The sequence below is a fragment of the Oncorhynchus keta genome, chromosome 26, assembly GCF_023373465.1.
Source record: "Oncorhynchus keta strain PuntledgeMale-10-30-2019 chromosome 26, Oket_V2, whole genome shotgun sequence".
Lineage (NCBI taxonomy): Eukaryota > Metazoa > Chordata > Actinopteri > Salmoniformes > Salmonidae > Oncorhynchus > Oncorhynchus keta.
In genome coordinates, this window is record NC_068446.1 from 3,545,179 (window position 1) to 3,562,284 (window position 17,106).

Below are 17,106 nucleotides of genomic sequence, written 5' to 3' on the forward strand. Positions count from 1 at the left end.
CTTATCCAGAGCGACTTACAAATTGGTGCATTCACCTTATGGCATCCAGTGGAACAGTCACTTTACAATAGTGCATCTAAATCTTTAGGGGGGTGAGAAGGATTACTTATCCTATCCTAGGTATTCCTTAAAGAGGTGGGGTCTCAGGTGTCTCCGGAAGGTGGTGATTGACTCCGCTGTCAACCCCGGGGCCCAATTCCTGAACCCCAACAACTCAAGTCTTGAGCTCCTAGAATAGTTAAGCCCCCATTGGGGGCGTTTGAGTCAGTAGCCGACGTTGAGCTTGTTCTTGTTGAGTTCTCTCTCCAGGTTGCCTATAAGCGTGTCGATGCTCTCCTGCAGGTCTCGCAGGTTGACCTTGTTGCTGAGCACGGGGCAGATGTCCTGGATCTTCATGTAGGCCTGGTACGTGTGCTCTTTGGGGAGGTGGAGGGGCAGGATGCGCTTATCACCATCATCATCCTCATCATCGTCATCACACACCCTGTTGTCTGACGGCTGACCACCACTGGAGCCATCACGCTCCTCCACTCTCCTCTCTGCTTCCCTCTCCTCTGCTTCCCTCTCCTCTGCTTCCCTCTCAACTTTCTCCACTTCTACAGGTCCTTTCATCACCTCCTTGGGTAACGGGGGCTCCTGTTCGGCTGTGGCTGGCTCTGCCTGTCCCCTGTCCAGTAACCATTCCTGTCTCTGCTCCTCTCCTCCTTCCTGTCCCTTGTCCTCTACCCCCTCTAGTTCCTCCTCAGTGACCTCCATATCCTCAGAAGGAACATCAGCATAGTCATTTTCCCCCCGGGACCGAGGAGGAGGGAAGTAGCTCTGTCCACAGCGGCTCCAATCCCCGGCGTAACGGTTGCTAGGGCTGTCCAGACGGCCCGGCCTGGGCCGCAGCACCCCGGCCATCTCTGAATCGCTCAAGGTCAGCACCTGGGGGCGCTCCTTCCTCCGACGCAGGGGGGGAACGGCCAGCTGGTCTGCTGAGCCGGGGGGCCCTGGGATGGGGGACGAGGTCTTGTCACGTGGGTCCATCACTGGAAGGAGAGATAGAAAGAGTTAAAGAGTAAACAGGAAGCTATTCAGTCAGTGCCACTTCCTGTTGTATGGCACATGCTCTTCAAGCATTGTTGGTGTAAACCAATTACTCAAATCCAATATTCTTATTTAAAATGTTTATTTAAAAAAAAATCTAAATGACCCCTTTTTCGCCCCAATTTCGTGGTATCCAATTGGTAGTTAGGCTTGTCTCGTCGCTGCAACTCCCATACAGACTCAGGAGAGGCGAAGGTTGAGAGCCGTGCGTCCCCCGAAACACGACCCAACCAAACTCCTTAACCCACAAGCCAGCCACAGCAATGTGTCCGAGGAAACACCTGGCGACCCTGTAAATGTGTATGCGCTCGGTCCGTCACAGGAGTTGCTCAATGGGACAAGGACATCCCTGCCAGCCCTCACCTAACGATGCTGGGCCAATTGTTCCCCACCCCATTGGTCTCAAGGTCGAGGCCAGCTGAGACAGAGCTCGAACCAGGATCTCTAGTGGCACCGTTAGCACTGCGATGTAGTGCCTTAGACCACTGCGCCACTCTGGAGGCCCTCAATTGAAATGTTTTAAGCACACTGTACACACAAGTTCCTCCTGGAGTTAAATTCAGGATCTAAAAGTGGTATTTCCGACATGCTAGATCCACTCCAACACACTCTACTACTTTTTAACTTAGTCTTCAAATATTAGGGACAAATCACGTCTAACTCAACACACATCCCTGCTTTGGGATGTGAGGAGGGGGGAAATCACATGATATGAGCATGTCTGATCTGAGGAGAAGAACACTGAGCACTCCAACCACCACTTCCCTCCTGTCGGTCTCTCTGTGTACCTAGTACAGCGTGTTCCCGACAGTACATCTTTAGATACCTCCCCACAGTCAGTGGCGGAATAAAACAAAAACAAACATTTCAGAGGTAAAACAGACAATGTCACTGCAACAAGAGCAACCTGTCAGTCAGACAGTTTACAGGAAAACACTGGACTTTTACATCTCCTTTATGCTGAAGGAGGAAGAATGTAAAGTACACAAATCCCACCGTGGTACAGTAGAGCCAACCGTTGGTTCTGATATCATACTGTATGAATAATACTTTTAAATCATTGTAAACCCATTGAGGAAATAACCCTGAACTCCTCTCCACCCCATCCTGCCACACACCTTCCTGGAAACTTCCACATCCAGGGCTGCTCCCACTGTACTGGGATCAGTTAAAAATATCCAATGATCCCTCTCTGGCCACAAAATAAACACCACAGCATGCACCACAGCCAATGAGTCACACATTTTCACCTCCTCATGAAATACACCAAATTCCAAGGCCCGACAATCACATACAGTAATACACATACGCATATCAGCCCACACACACGCACACACTGGCAACCCGTCATTCAGGGCAGGTGGCGCAGGTCATTGACAACAGATAAAACGAGGTCAAATCAGGTTATATCTACAGTAGCTTTGATTGGACTGATCATGGCAACCTGTTTTGAGCCCCACCTTTTAAGCTATAAGGTCTGTTTCGCATGTTATTTTGAAATTAACACACGTCACATATCAGTTTGCAAGCAATGCAATTTAAAAAAAAGAAAGAATCATTGAGTTAATTAAGCTGCATACAAAATTGGTCTCTTTTTTTGCTTTCTTGAGTAAGGCAGCTCCAAAATGCAGGTGTTTCAGCCTACCGCTTTCTGTGGTGGAGGGGCAGCCAGCGGAAAATACGGAGCGTAGGGGTAGGTAACGTTCTCTAGTTGCACCGTGATTGGGTAATGTTCTCTAGTTGCACCGTGATTGGCTCAGTGTTCTGTCACTCATGGGGATACTAACTCACTGCCAAATCTAAGGGTAGAGCTTGAAAATTCAAGCCCCTTGGGTGCTGACATAGTTACATAAGAAGCGCCCATCCAAGAAGGCTCAAGGTCATTGACAACAGGTAAAATGACGTCAAATCACGTTATATACAGTAGCTTTGATTGGACTGATAATGTCAACATCATACTTTCAAAATCTTAGCTTGTAAGCTAGCAGTCATGATCATTTATCAAGTTGACAATCTACTGCTAAATGGTTTTTAATCCTTGTCATGAAGAATGAAGAGAAATTATAAATAAAACGTAGGGTGCAAAGGGTGCAAAGGAGCGCGAAAAAATAAATAACAGTATGGGGATGAGGGAGTTGGATGGGCAGTTTACAGATGGGCTATGTACAGGTGCAGTGATCTGAGAGCTGCTCTGACAGCTGGTGCTTAAAGTTAGAGGGGGAGATACAAGTCTCCAGTTTCAGTGATTTTTGCAATTGGTTCCAGTCATTGGCAGCAGAGAACTGGAAGGAAAGGCAGCCAAAGGAGGAATTGGCTTTGGGGGAGAACAGTGAAATATATCTGCTGGAGCGCATGCTACGGCTGGGTGCTGCTATGGTGACCAGTGAGCTGAGATAAGGCGGGGCTTTACCTAGCAAAGACTTATAGATGACCTGGAGCCAGCGGGTTTGGCGACCAATATGAAACGAGGGCCAGCCAACGAGAGCAGTGGTGGGTAGTATATGGGACTTTGGTAACAAAACAGATGGCACTGTGATAGACTGCATCCAATTTGCTGAGTAGAGTGTTGGAGGTTATTTTGTAAATGACATCACCGAAGTCAAGGATCGCTAGGATAGTCAGTTTTACGAGGGTATGTTTGGCAGCATGACTGAAGGATGCTTTGTTGCAAAATAGTAAGCCAATTCTAGATTTAATTTTGGATTGGAGATGCTTAATGTGAGTCTGGACGGAGAGTTTACAATCTAACCAGACACCTAGATATTTGTAGTTGTCCACATATTCTAAGTCAGTTCCGTCCAGAGTAGTGATGCTGGACGGGCAGGCAGGTGCAGGCAGCGATCGGTTGAAGAGCATGCACTTAGTTTTACTTGCATTTAAGAGCAGTTGGAGGCCACTGAAGGAGAGTTGTATGGCATTGAAGCTCGTCTGGAGGTTAGTTATCACAGTGTCCAAATAAGGGCCAGAAGTGTACAAAATGGTGTCGTCTGCGTAGAGGTGTACCAGAGAATCACCAGCAGCAAGAGCAACATAATTGATGTATACAGAGAAAAGAGTCGGCCCGAGAATTGAACCCTGTGGCACCCCCATAGAGATTCCCAGAGGTCCGGACATCAGGCCCTCCGATTTGACACACTGAACTCTGTCTGAGTAGTAGTTGGTGAACCAGGCGAGGCAGTCATTTGAGAAACCAAGGCTGTTGAGTCTGCCGATAAGAATGTGGTGATTGACAGAGTCGAAAGCCTTTGCCAGGTCGATGAATACAGCTGCACAGTAATGTCTCTTATCGATGGCGGTTATGATATCGTTCAGGACCTTGAGCGTGGCTGAGGTGCACCAATGACCAGCTTGGAAACCAGATTACATAGCGGAGAAGGTACGGTGGGAATCTAAATGGTTGGTGATCTGTTTGTTAACTTAGCTTTCGAAGACCTTAGCTGGAAGGAGCTCTACAGGTGCTCTACAGGATGCAAATTTCTGTTTGAAAAAGCTAGCCTTTGCTTTCCTAACTACCTGTGTATATTGGTTCCTAACTTCCGTGAAAAGTTGCATATCGCGGGGCTATTTCATGCTAATGCAGTAGACTACAGGATGTTTTTGTGCTGGTCAAGGGCAGTCAGGTCTGCAGTGAACCAAGATCTATATCTGTTCCTAGTTCTACATTTTTTGAATGGGCATGCTTATTTAAGATGGTGAGGAAAGCACTTTTAAAGAATAACAAGGCATCCTCTATTGACGGAATGAGGTCAATATCCTTCCAGGATACCCGGCCAGGTCGATTAGAAAGGACTGCTTGCTGAAGAGTTTTAGGGAGCGTTTGACAGTGATGAGGGGTGGTCGTTTGACCGCAGACCTATTACGGATGCAGGCAATGAGGCAGTGATCGCTGAGATCCTGGTTGAAGACAGCAGAGGTGTATTTGGAGGGCAGGTTGGTTAGAATGATATCTATGAGGGTGCCCGTGTTTACGGATTTGGGGTTGTACCTGGTAGGTTCATTGATCATTTGTGTGAGATTGATGGCATCTAGCTTAGATTATAGGACGGCCGTGGTGTTAAGCATGTCCCAGTTTAGGTCACCTAACAGTATGAGCTCTGACGATAGATGGGGGGAAATCAATTCACATATGGTGTCCAGGGCACAGCTGGGGGCAGAAGGTGGTCTATAGCAAGTGGCAACGGTGAGAGACTTGTCTCTGGAAAGGTGAATATTTAAAAGTAGAAGCTCAAATCGTTTCGGCACAGACCTGGATAGCATGACAGGGAGATATGTATACCGTAGCTAAGAAAGTAATACTAAGTGTATGTTGTGTAGTAAGTTGTTGTTAGCCCATGTGCCTCACCCTAAGAATTTGGTCCCTTTTCCCTCTCTTAATTTTGACTACAGTTCTGACTTGGTGGTACACATGTAGCCTCGCCTGTTTTAGAGAAATGTAATCAAATACTGTAAGGGCTTTCATTGTCTGCTTATACATCCCCTTTATTTATCATATGGTTCTGACTTGGTGTACAGGGAGAATACTGTAAGAACGACCCATGTTCTGAATTACATTTCAAAAGTGCTGAACAAATACTTACAGTGGGGAGAACAATATTTGATACACTGCTGATTTTGCAGGTTTTCCTACTTACAAAGCATGTAGAGTTCTGTAATTCTTATCATAGGTACACTTCAACTGTGAGAGGCAGAATTCAAATTAAAATCCAGAAATTCACATTGTATGATTTTTAAGTAATTAAATGACAGACCTCTACATGCTTTTTAAGTAGGAAACACTGACGATTTTGCAGGTTATCAAATACTTGTTCTCCCCATTGTATATTGACTACGTCTGTCCTAGCTTGCTCATTTATGTCTAAAACGAAATGATGGATTGCCTCTTATCAGCTCGTCGTCCCCATGTGCCATAATTTATACATCTCAATTGTCAATAGAAACCACATTGGTATAAGCAAGTCAGCCATATAAGCTATGTTTTTTAAAGGCAGTAAATGAGGCTGAATTAACTGTTTCGCTGCCAGACAAGGCTCAGCAGATAGCCAGGTGTAAGCAGTGGTAAGGTGTTGGGACTGCTGTTGGGAAAGCTTTATGTAGGCCCTGACGATTTGTGGGCACCGTCATAGTGCAATTAATGTATTGTTTAGTTTTGTGTTGTGTAGTGGCTTTGCTGGCATGCATCTAAAAAATATATTTGTTTGCCCCACAAGATTGACATGCTAAAATCGGCACTGTACACACATACAGTAAATTAACACAAAACAAAGCATTTACAGAGGCCAAGCAAAGCATTCCCCCAGACATACACTCCCAGACACACACTCCAGGCCTATGCAACAATGCATTGGAAGGTGTGGACCTTGTGAAGAAGCTGAAAATATCCTATAATGGTTTTTAAACATTAGACTAAAGCTGGCAGAGCTAAGGTTAGGACTGGAATGTCCTTAATTATAGACTGGCCGCATTACACACTGAGCTGAGGAAGTGGGCATAAAGAACAGGAGGTATATATGTGTGTGTTTGTGTGTGCGTTCGTGCGTGTAAACATAGATTTGCGGGCCAGCCAAGACTTGAATTTCAGTTTGGTCAAGGTTAGAGTTACTCACTCAGGACACACCTCTAGGCTCTAGCCAGGGATGGAAACTACACTGTGACGCAGAAGTATTTTTTACTGAAATACTTCTAGTATGTTGAACTCAAAGTTAATGAAAAGTAATTATTACTTAATGTTTATATGGTACTGACCCAAACTAAATGAGAAGTCGCATATACTACATTTTTTAAATTTATGATAACAGCACCCAGCATGCTCTTCTACAGGTAGATTTTTTGAAATTGTTTTTAATATCTGTGTTTTTGCATGTACATTGAGTGATTGGTTGATTAATATTATGCTACACAATGATAAATAACATACAATTTCCTAAACTGATCCAATCATTTTGATAGATTTTGGCACCCATTACTGAAATGTCTGCAGCCGTCATACCGCTCAGGAAGGAGACACGTTCTGTCTGCTAGAAATGAATGTACTTTGGTGTGAAAAGTGCAAATCAATCCCAGAACAACAGCAAAGGACCTCGTGAAGATGCTGGAGGAAACAGGTACAGAAATATCCATATCCACAGTAAAACAAGTCCTATATCGACATAACCTGAAAGGCCGCTCAGCAAGGAAGAAGCCACTGCTCCAAAACCGCCATAAAAAAAGCCAGACTACGGTTTGCAACTGCACATGGGGACAAAGATCGTACTTTTTGGAGAAAAGTCCTCTGGTCTGATGAAACAAAAATAGAACTGTTTGGCCATAATGACCATTGTTATGTTTGGAGGAAAAAGGGGGAGGCTTGCAAGCCAAAGAACACCATCCCAACCATGAAGCACGGGGGTGGAAGCATCATGTTGTGGGGGTGCTTTGCTGCCAGAGGGACTGGGGCACTTCACAATGATGAGGAGGAAAATTATGAGCATATATTGAAGCAACATCTGAAGACATCAGTCAGGAAGTTAAAGCTTGGTCGCAAATGGGTCTTCCAAATGGACAATGACCCCAAGCATACTTCCAAAGTTGTGGCAAAAGTGCCTAAGGACAACAAATTCAAGGTATTGGAGTGGCCATCACAAAGTCCTGACCTCAATCCTATAGAACATTTGTGGAAAGAACTGAAAAACCATGTGCGAGCAAGGATGCCTACAAACCTGACTCAGTTACACCAGCTCTGTCAGGAGGAATGGGCCAAAATTCACCCAATTTATTGTGGGAAGCTTGTGGAAGACTACCTGAACCGTTTGACCCAAGTTAAACAATTTAAAGGCAATACTACCAAATACTAATTGAGTGTCTGTAAACTTCAGACCCACTGGGAATGTGATGAAAGAAATAAAATCTGAAATAAATCAGTCACTCTACTATTATTCTGACATTTCACATTCTTAAAATAAAGTGGTGATCCTATCTGATGCGAGACAGGGAATTCTTACTCGGATTAAATGTCAGGAAATGTGGAACAACTGAGTTTAAATGCATTTGGCTAAGGTGTATGTAAACTTCCGACTTCAACTGTGTACACAACACTATGAAGTTAAATTGGTTAGAGAAAATGTTAGAGATCTGAGGGGATCAGACAGTTACTGTATAGTCTTATAGTCTTCTCTTCCACATCCTCGTTAGAGGCAGCACATCCATCGGCACAGGATTTGTACGCTCATCTTTCTTTCATATCCCAGTTATACTCAACATCTGTCTCTCGTATCACCGTGCACACAAAGAAGACAGCTGAAGAGAGCAGAACAGAGACACATTAACAACCATAGAGCCACAGTTGGTCCAGGATGTCTTCAGCTGCATCCCAAATGGCACCCTATTCGCTTTTACAGTGCACTTCTTTTGACCAGGTCCCATAGGGCTCTGGACAAAAGTAGTGCACTATATAAGGAATATGGTGCCATTTTAGAAGCACACTTTCTCTGGACGGTGATTTATATAAAAGCTTCCCTGCCCACTGAGGTTTACAGTAAGGCTTTGGCCCTCCCGTCACGATGAAGCACTCTGTGGAGCATTTCATTTATGATGAACGAACAGATGTGGCGAATGGCTGTGTGTGCGTGCGTGCGTGCGTGCGTGCGTGTGTCAGCTAAAGTGCCAACCCAGCCTTTTAAAGTCATGTTTGGAACAGAACCACAGCACAGTGCTGGGAACAATTTGCACTCGAAAGCATCCGGGGGGAACACAGTGTCCTTCTAAGAAATGGCTTGTCTGATTTTAGGTGAATGCTTAGGTCTGTTATTACTTGTTTATTAAGTTGTTGTTTTAGTCATTCAGATGTAGACACACTACTCAACGGCCTGATTTAAAAGGCTGATACAGTCACTGCAGGAGTAATGAGTCAGTAATAAAGATAGGCCTTTTATATTTACAAAATGACTCTAGATCCAGTGGTACTGCATGGTACTACACCATGAAGTATACTGGTTTAGAATGCATCCCTGACCAAGATGGCTGCCATTATCACCTCATTCTAGAGTTCTGAAGGTTCATTTCAAAGGCCACTCTAGTATTGTGGTGTATCTCCATGGTGGAGGTTACCTGGCCATAGCTGCAGCAGGTAGTGTAGCACTTCGATATGTTTCTTGAAGTGTAGGGCGCTGGCCAGCTCCTCCGAGTCGATGAAGACCCGGTTGCTATGACAGCTGGCCTCCTGGCGTTGGCTGAGCAGCACGGGGCCGAAGCATACCGCCAGGTTCTGACACGTCATCTTGTTGACCTCGTGGTATGACGCCACCAGCTTCAGATGGTCCAGCAGCCTCCGCAGGGTGAACTGAGGTAACAGAGACAGAAAACATGCTGGTTAAGGGCGGATTAACACTGACCAAAGACACGGCTCCTTTTAGAAACACAAACACACCAAGGGAAAGGAAATACCTAGTCAGTTGCACAACAATGCATTCAACCGCAATGTGTCGCTTATTGGATCTTTGTTTATGCTATTGCTATCTCTCTCAGCTACTGTTATTTCCTAACAACAAGAGGGGTTGAAACTGTGTACCGTGAACGCCGCACAGTACTAATGAACATTACTGAAGGAACTTGGGTGAATGTAGAGAACCAAGAGCACTGCGAACCCAAAAAGGCAACTGCAAAAGCACTTTGTGACAAATGTTGATTTATGAATAAACTTCATTGACCGATTGAAGTGGAACTGTCCCTTACCCTCTCCACCTCTGGCAGGTTCTCCAGGAGACTGACGGTGTGCTCTGTGTCTGCCGGGTCATTTTCACATCCTCCTGCTCCGATACGCAGAGGTCTCTGAGCCATAGAGTCCAACACAGTCTCATACAAGTGCTTAGTGATAAGGGGGTAGGGCAACTCACGCAGGTAGTCCTTCAGAACACCTGGAGAGAGAGAGAGAGAGAGAGAGGGGAAGAGAAGGGTGAATGAGAGGGAGCGGGAGAGAGAGGGAGGAGATGGCGAGAGAAGAAGTAGGGGAAGGGAGGAGAGAGCGAGTGAGAGAGAGCATGAGAAACCCTATATTGAGTTAACAGAAAAATTATTTCTGATCATAACTCTGATAATGATTACAGCTGCCAGATGTTACTTAAGAGGACAGCAAAGATTTTCACCAGAAAGGACACAATGAACAACACCACTGTCTGTTTGTGCTCTGTGGACCTTATCAGCTGGGCTTCATACGTTTTTTTTTTTTTACACAGCTCAATGAAGTGAAATACCTCTTATGTACTACTTCACAAGACAGCTTAAAATACCTGACAAATCCCTAAAAATATTATCTTTACGAAGAGTCATTATTGAGAAAAGCTAAGTGTTTTCTTCTCCCTTTCTTTTATACAGCAGGCCAGACCTGGCACACACTCTGCTGGCTGCCAAGGCTTTTAAGACTCAGTGTTGTGGTGGGCTCTGTTCTGATTGAAATTGGGTGACATGGCCGCCTCAGAATGTCGGAGGTGGTGGTGAGGCGAAGAGGGTGGGGGGGGGGTTCGGATCTGTGATGGCGTGGGCATTCACACCTGTAACTCCAGCCTTCCCCAGGCTCAGACAAAAGAGACGAACAAACATGAAGCCCACACTGTCTATATACACTAAGCCCCTTGCCTTTTCTTTTCATGAAGGGGGAGGACACAAAATAACAGACAAATACAGAAATAAAGAAAGAAGAAAAAAGGTATTGACAGCGTGTCAATTTTTTGAGGTGGACTGGAATATTTCCGCTCTTTTTTTTTCCAGTGCCTAACTACCCAGCTAGCACCTTTGGTTCATTTGAAGTTGTGGGAACGTATACTTTTCTGTGTTTACGTTCTGAGAAGAAATGTTCTGGGAATGTTATTCTACCCCCAAGACATAAGACTGATAAATATTTAGTTTTTTAAACAAACTTTGAGGGCGTTCTTCTACTCCCTAGCCAGAAGACTGCTGAATAGTTAACCAATTAGCTACCCGGACTATCTGCATTGACCCTTTTTGAGCTAGCTTTTTTAAAACTCATCACATATGCTGCTGCTACTGTTTATTATCGGTCACTTTATTCCTAGTTATATGTACATATCTAACTCAATTACTTCGTACCCCTGCACATCAACTCAGTACTGGTACCCCGTGTATATATCCAAGTTATCGTTACTCAGTACTGGTACCCCGTGTATATATCCAAGTTATCGTTACTCAGTACTGGTACCCCGTGTATATATCCAAGTTATCGTCACTCAGTACTGGTACCCCGTGTATATATCCAAGTTATCGTTACTCAGTACTGGTACCCCGTGTATATATCCAAGTTATCGTTACTCAGTACTGGTACCCCGTGTATATATCCAAGTTATCGTTACTCAGTACTGGTACCCCGTGTATATATCCAAGTTATCGTTACTCAGTACTGGTACCCCGTGTATATATCCAAGTTATCGTTACTCAGTACTGGTACCCCGTGTATATATCCAAGTTATCGTTACTCAGTACTGGTACCCCGTGTATATATCCAAGTTATCGTTACTCAGTACTGGTACCCCGTGTATATATCCAAGTTATCGTTACTCAGTACTGGTACCCCGTGTATATATCCAAGTTATCGTTACTCAGTACTGGTACCCCGTGTATATATCCAAGTTATCGTTACTCAGTACTGGTACCCCGTGTATATATCCAAGTTATCGTTACTCAGTACTGGTACCTCGTGTATATATCCAAGTTATCGTTACTCAGTACTGGTACCTCGTGTATATATCCAAGTTATCGTTACTCAGTACTGGTACCCCGTGTATATATCCAAGTTATCGTTACTCAGTACTGGTACCCCGTATATCCAAGTTATCGTTACTCAGTACTGGTACCCCGTGTATATATCCACGTTATCGTTACTCAGTACTGGTACTCCGTGTATATATCAAGTTATCGTTACTCAGTACTGGTACCCCGTGTATATATCCAAGTTATCGTTACTCAGTACTGGTACCCCGTGTATATATCCAAGTTATCGTTACTCAGTACTGGTACCCCGTGTATATATCCAAGTTATCGTTACTCAGTACTGGTACCCCGTGTATATATCAAGTTATCGTTACTCAGTACTGGTACCCCGTGTATATATCCAAGTTATCGTTACTCAGTACTGGTACCCCATGTATATATCCAAGTTATCGTTACTCAGTACTGGTACCCCGTGTATATATCCAAGTTATCGTTACTCAGTACTGGTACCCCGTGTATATATCCACGTTATCGTTACTCAGTACTGGTACTCCGTGTATATATCAAGTTATCGTTACTCAGTACTGGTACCCCGTGTATATATCCAAGTTATCGTTACTCAGTACTGGTACCCCGTGTATATATCCAAGTTATCGTTACTCAGTACTGGTACCCCGTGTATATATCCAAGTTATCGTTACTCAGTACTGGTACCCCGTGTATATATCCAAGTTATCGTTACTCAGTACTGGTACCCCGTGTATATATCCAAGTTATCGTTACTCAGTACTGGTACCTCGTGAATATATCCAAGTTATCGTTACTCATTGTGAATTTATTATTACGTGTTTTATTTTCATATTATTTTTCCAGTTGAAGTCGGAAGTTCACTTACACTTAGGTTGGAGTCATTAAAACTCGTTTTTCAACCACTCCACAAATATCTTTTTAACAAACTATAGTTTTGGCAAGTCGGTTAGGACATCTACTTTGTGCATGACAAGTAATTTTTCCAACAATGGTTTACAGACAGATTATTTCACTTATAATTCACTGTTTTACAATTCCAGTGGGTCAGATGTTTGCATGCACTAAGTTGACTGTGCCTGTAAACAGCTCGGAAAATTCCATGTCATGTCATCGCTTTAGAAACTTCTGATAGGCTAATTGACATCATTTGAGTCAATTGGAGGTGTACCTGTGGATGTATTTTAAGGTCTACCTTCAAACTCAGTGTCTCTTTGCTTGACATCATGGGAAAAACAAAAGAAACCAGCCAACACATCATAAAGAAAAATGTAGACCTCCACAAGTCTGGTTCATCCTTGGGAGTATTTACAAACGCCTGAAGGTACCATGTTCATCTGTACAAACAATAGTAAGCAAGTATAAACACCATGGGACCACTTAGCCGTCATACCGCTCAGGAAGGAGGCGTGTTCTGTCTCCTAGAGATGAACATATTTTGGTGCGAAAAGTGCAAATCAATCCCAGAACAACAGCAAAGGACCTTGTGAAGATGCTGGAGGAAACAGGGACAAAAGTATCTATATCCACAGTAAAACGATTCCTATATCGACATCGACACTCAGCAAGGAAGAAGCCACTGCTCCAAAACCGCCATAAAAAACGTTCACTGAATTATTTAATAAGACATTTAATAACACTGCTAGCTTATTTGGGGTTAACTTTTTCGAAATCCAAGCAGATAGGACATATGCAAATTCATTACCTGGAGATTATGGCGTCAGACCGAGGCTCTGCATCTGTCCTCTGGCTCCTAGACCTTATTGCTGCCTTTGATACCACCGACCACCACATTCTTTTGGAGAGATTGGAAACTCAATTTGGTCTACACGGACAAGTTCTGGCCTGGTTTAGATCTTATCTGTCGGAAAGATATCGGTTTGTCCTCTGACAAATTTCGGTGTTCCTCAAGGTTCCGTTTTAGGACCACTATTGTTTTCACTATATATTTGACCTCTTGGTGATGTCATTCGGAAACATAATGTTAACTTTCACGGCTATGCAGATGACACACAGCTGAACATTTCGATGAAACATGGTGAAACCCCAAAATTGCTCTCGTTGGAAGCCTGTGTTTCAGACATAAGGAAGTGTATGGCTGCAAATGTTCTACTTTTAAACTCGGACAAAACAGAGATGCTTGTTCTAGGTCCCAAGAAACAAAGAGATCTTCTGTTGAATCTGACAATTAATATTGATGGTTGTACAGTCATCTAAAATAAAACTGAAGGACCTTGGCGTTACTCGGGACCCTGATCTCTCTTTTGACGAACATATCAATACTGTTTCAAAGACAGCTTTTTTCAATCTATGAAACATTGCAAAAATCAGAAACTTTCTGTCCAAAAATTATGCAGAAAAATTAATGCATGCTTTTGTCACTTCTAGGTTAGACTACTGCAATGCTCTACTTTCCGGAAACGCAGATAAATCACTAAATAAACTTCAGTTAGTGCTAAATACGGATGCTAGAATCTTGACACGAACCCAAAAATTTGATCATATTACTCCAGTGCTAGCCTCTCCACACTGTTAAGGCAAGGGCTGATTTCAAGGTTTTACTGCTAACCTACAAAGCATTACATGGGCTTGCTCCTACCCATTGTTACGATTTGGTCCTGCCGTACATACCTACACATATGCTACGGTCACAAGACGCAGGCCTCCCAACTGTCCCTAGAATTTCTAAGCAATCAGCTGGAGGCAGGGCTTTCTCCTATAGAGCTCAAATTTTAAGGAATGGTCTTTCTATCCATGTGAGAGACGCAGACTCGGTCTCAACCTTTAAGTCTTTACTGAAGACTCATCTCTTCAGTAGGTCATATGATTGAGTGTAGTCTGGCCCAGGAGTGTGAAGGTGAACGGAAAGGCTCTGGAGCAACGAACCGCCCTTGCTGTCTCTGCCTGGCCGGTTCCCCTCTCTCCACTGGGATTCTCTGCCTCCAACCCTATTACAGGGGCTGAGTCACTGGCTTACTGGTGCTCTTTCATGCCATCCCTAGCAGGGGTGAGTCACTGACGTGATCTTCCTGTCTGGGTTGGCGCTCCCCCTTGGGTTGTGCCGTGGTGGAGATATTTGTGGGCTATACTCGGCCTTGTCTCAGGATGCTAAGTTGGTGGTTGAAGATCTCTCTAGTTGTGTGGGGGCTTTGACAAAGTGGGTGGGGTTATATCCTGCCTGTTTGGCCCTGTTCGGGGGTATCGTCGGATGGGGCCACAGTGTCTCCCCCTGTCTCAGTCCCCAGTATTTATGCTGCAGTAGTTTGTGTGTCGGGCGGCTAGGGTCAGTCTGTTATATCTGGAGTATTTCTCCTGTCTTATCCCGTGACTTTGGGGAAAAAAACTACTTAATCAATTCTAGAATATGGCTGTAACATAACAAAATGTGGAACTTATCAAGGGGTCTGAATACTGAATCAAAATGTTATATCTTATAACAATAAGCATTTGTGCCAATTTGAATTAAAATTGGTTCAGTGGGTACTGATGGAACATAGGGCTGAGGGAACAAAGGGCTGAGGGAAGGATAGAAAGAGTTTAATGTACATTTTTACCAATATTTTATTTCTAACATTCCACATTGCAACTCACCGTCTAGCAGTTTCATAGTGACAATGTTCTTTAACTTCTTCGATATAGGGGGCGCTCTTTTAATTTTTGTTCCTGTTTAAAACAAGATATTTTGTCACGAAAAGATGCTCGACTATGCATATAATTGACAGCTTTGGAAATAAAACACTCTGACGTTTCCAAAACTGCAAAGATATTGTCTGTGAGTGCCACAGAACTGATGTTACAGAAAAAAACCCAGATAAAAATACAATCAGGAAGTGCCACATTTTTTGAAACCGCCTCATGGCAATGACTCCTTATATGGCTGTGGAGGAGCTAGGAGTCAGCTTACCTTTTCCACGTTTTCCCCAAGGTGTCTGCAGCATTGTGATGTATTTCTAGGCATATCATTGGAAGATTGACCCCAAGAGACTACATTTACCAGGTGGTCGCTTGGTGTCCTCCGTTGCAATTATTGCGTAATCTCCAGCTGCAGTACTTTTCTGTTTGCTACTGAGGAGAAACCCAACTAACACGAAGGATTTATCATCGAATAGATATGCGAAAAACACCTTGAGGATGATTCTAAACAACGTTTGCCATGTTTCTGTCGATATTATGGAGTTCATTTGGAAAAAAGTTTGGCGTTTTAGTGAATGAATTTTAGTTAGTTTTTTTTTCTTAGCCAAAAGTGATGAACAAAACGGAGCGATTTCTCCTACACAAATAATCTTTTTGGAAAAAATGAACATTTGCTATCTAACAGAGTCTCCTCATTGAAAACATCTGAAGTTCTTCAAAGGTAAATTATTTTATTTGAATGCTTTTCTTGTTTTTGTGAAAATGTTGCCTGCTGAATGCTAGGCTTAATGCTATGCTAGGCTATCAATACTCTTACACAAATGCTTGTGTAGCTTTGGTTGAAAAGCATATTTTGAAAATCTGAGATGACAGTGTTGTTAACAAAAGGCTAAGCTTGTGTTTGAATATATTTATTTCATTTCGTTTGCGATTTTCATGAATAGGAAACGTTGCATTATGGTAATGCGCTTGAGGCTATGATTAGCTCCCGGATATGGGATTGCTCGTCGCTAGAGGTTAACAGACTACTTCCAAGATGACGAAGCAGTCAGATGTCTTTGTCCTGTAGTGTCCCTTGTATATATCTTATTACATCTTTTTCTTCGAATATCTTATAAAAATATTTTCCTAAACATTAACTTCTAAATACTCTCCTGCAACCCGCCTCACCCAATGTGGCGTGGATCTGCTTTTTTCTAAAGTATTTCTATTTACCTAGGATCTGGAATCCCTCAACTGAAGCTAGTCGGCTAACTACCTACCAGCTATCAGTTAGCAAATCACTGCTAGTGGTCATCAGCTAACCTTTAGCTCGCAAAGCTCTCGCCAGTTTGAACAACGTGACTCAAACCAGAGCATAACGGACCTATTTCCCTCCATATCCCCGGATTCCTGCCGCAAACTCTGAACATTTTCATCTGGATCTTCGTAACGAGCTAACCTCAATCCGGGGAGACCACTCCTGGCTAGGGTTTCCATCCCGGAGCAAGCACCAATTAGCCTGAAGCTAGCCCGGCCAGGGCTCCTGGGTTACAATATCCGGACCCCGACCCCCGCCGATCCTCTACGACTGGAATACCGACATAATCTGCCCGAGGATTCCAACAGGCCCCTCAGGCGCGACGCCCGCTGAAGGCCCAATTCTGCTAACCTGCTAGGCCT

General features: G+C 43.8%; 1 protein-coding gene across 4 annotated transcripts in view; it reads right to left on the reverse strand.

Annotated features, from left to right (window-relative positions):
* Positions 1-249: 249 nt before the first annotated feature.
* Positions 250-17,106, reverse strand: part of LOC118358615 (rho GTPase-activating protein SYDE2-like) — an 82,867-nt gene continuing 66,010 nt past the window's right edge. For all 4 annotated transcript variants that reach the window (XM_052480068.1, XM_052480067.1, XM_052480066.1 and 1 more), the window contains exons 5-7: positions 9,796-9,977; positions 9,172-9,403; positions 250-1,031 (exon numbers count right to left, since the gene is read on the reverse strand). In XM_052480068.1, the coding sequence (XP_052336028.1) occupies positions 265-1,031; positions 9,172-9,403; positions 9,796-9,977 (1,181 nt within the window). In that variant the 3' untranslated portion in view covers positions 250-264. The remainder of the gene's footprint in view (positions 1,032-9,171; positions 9,404-9,795; positions 9,978-17,106) is intronic.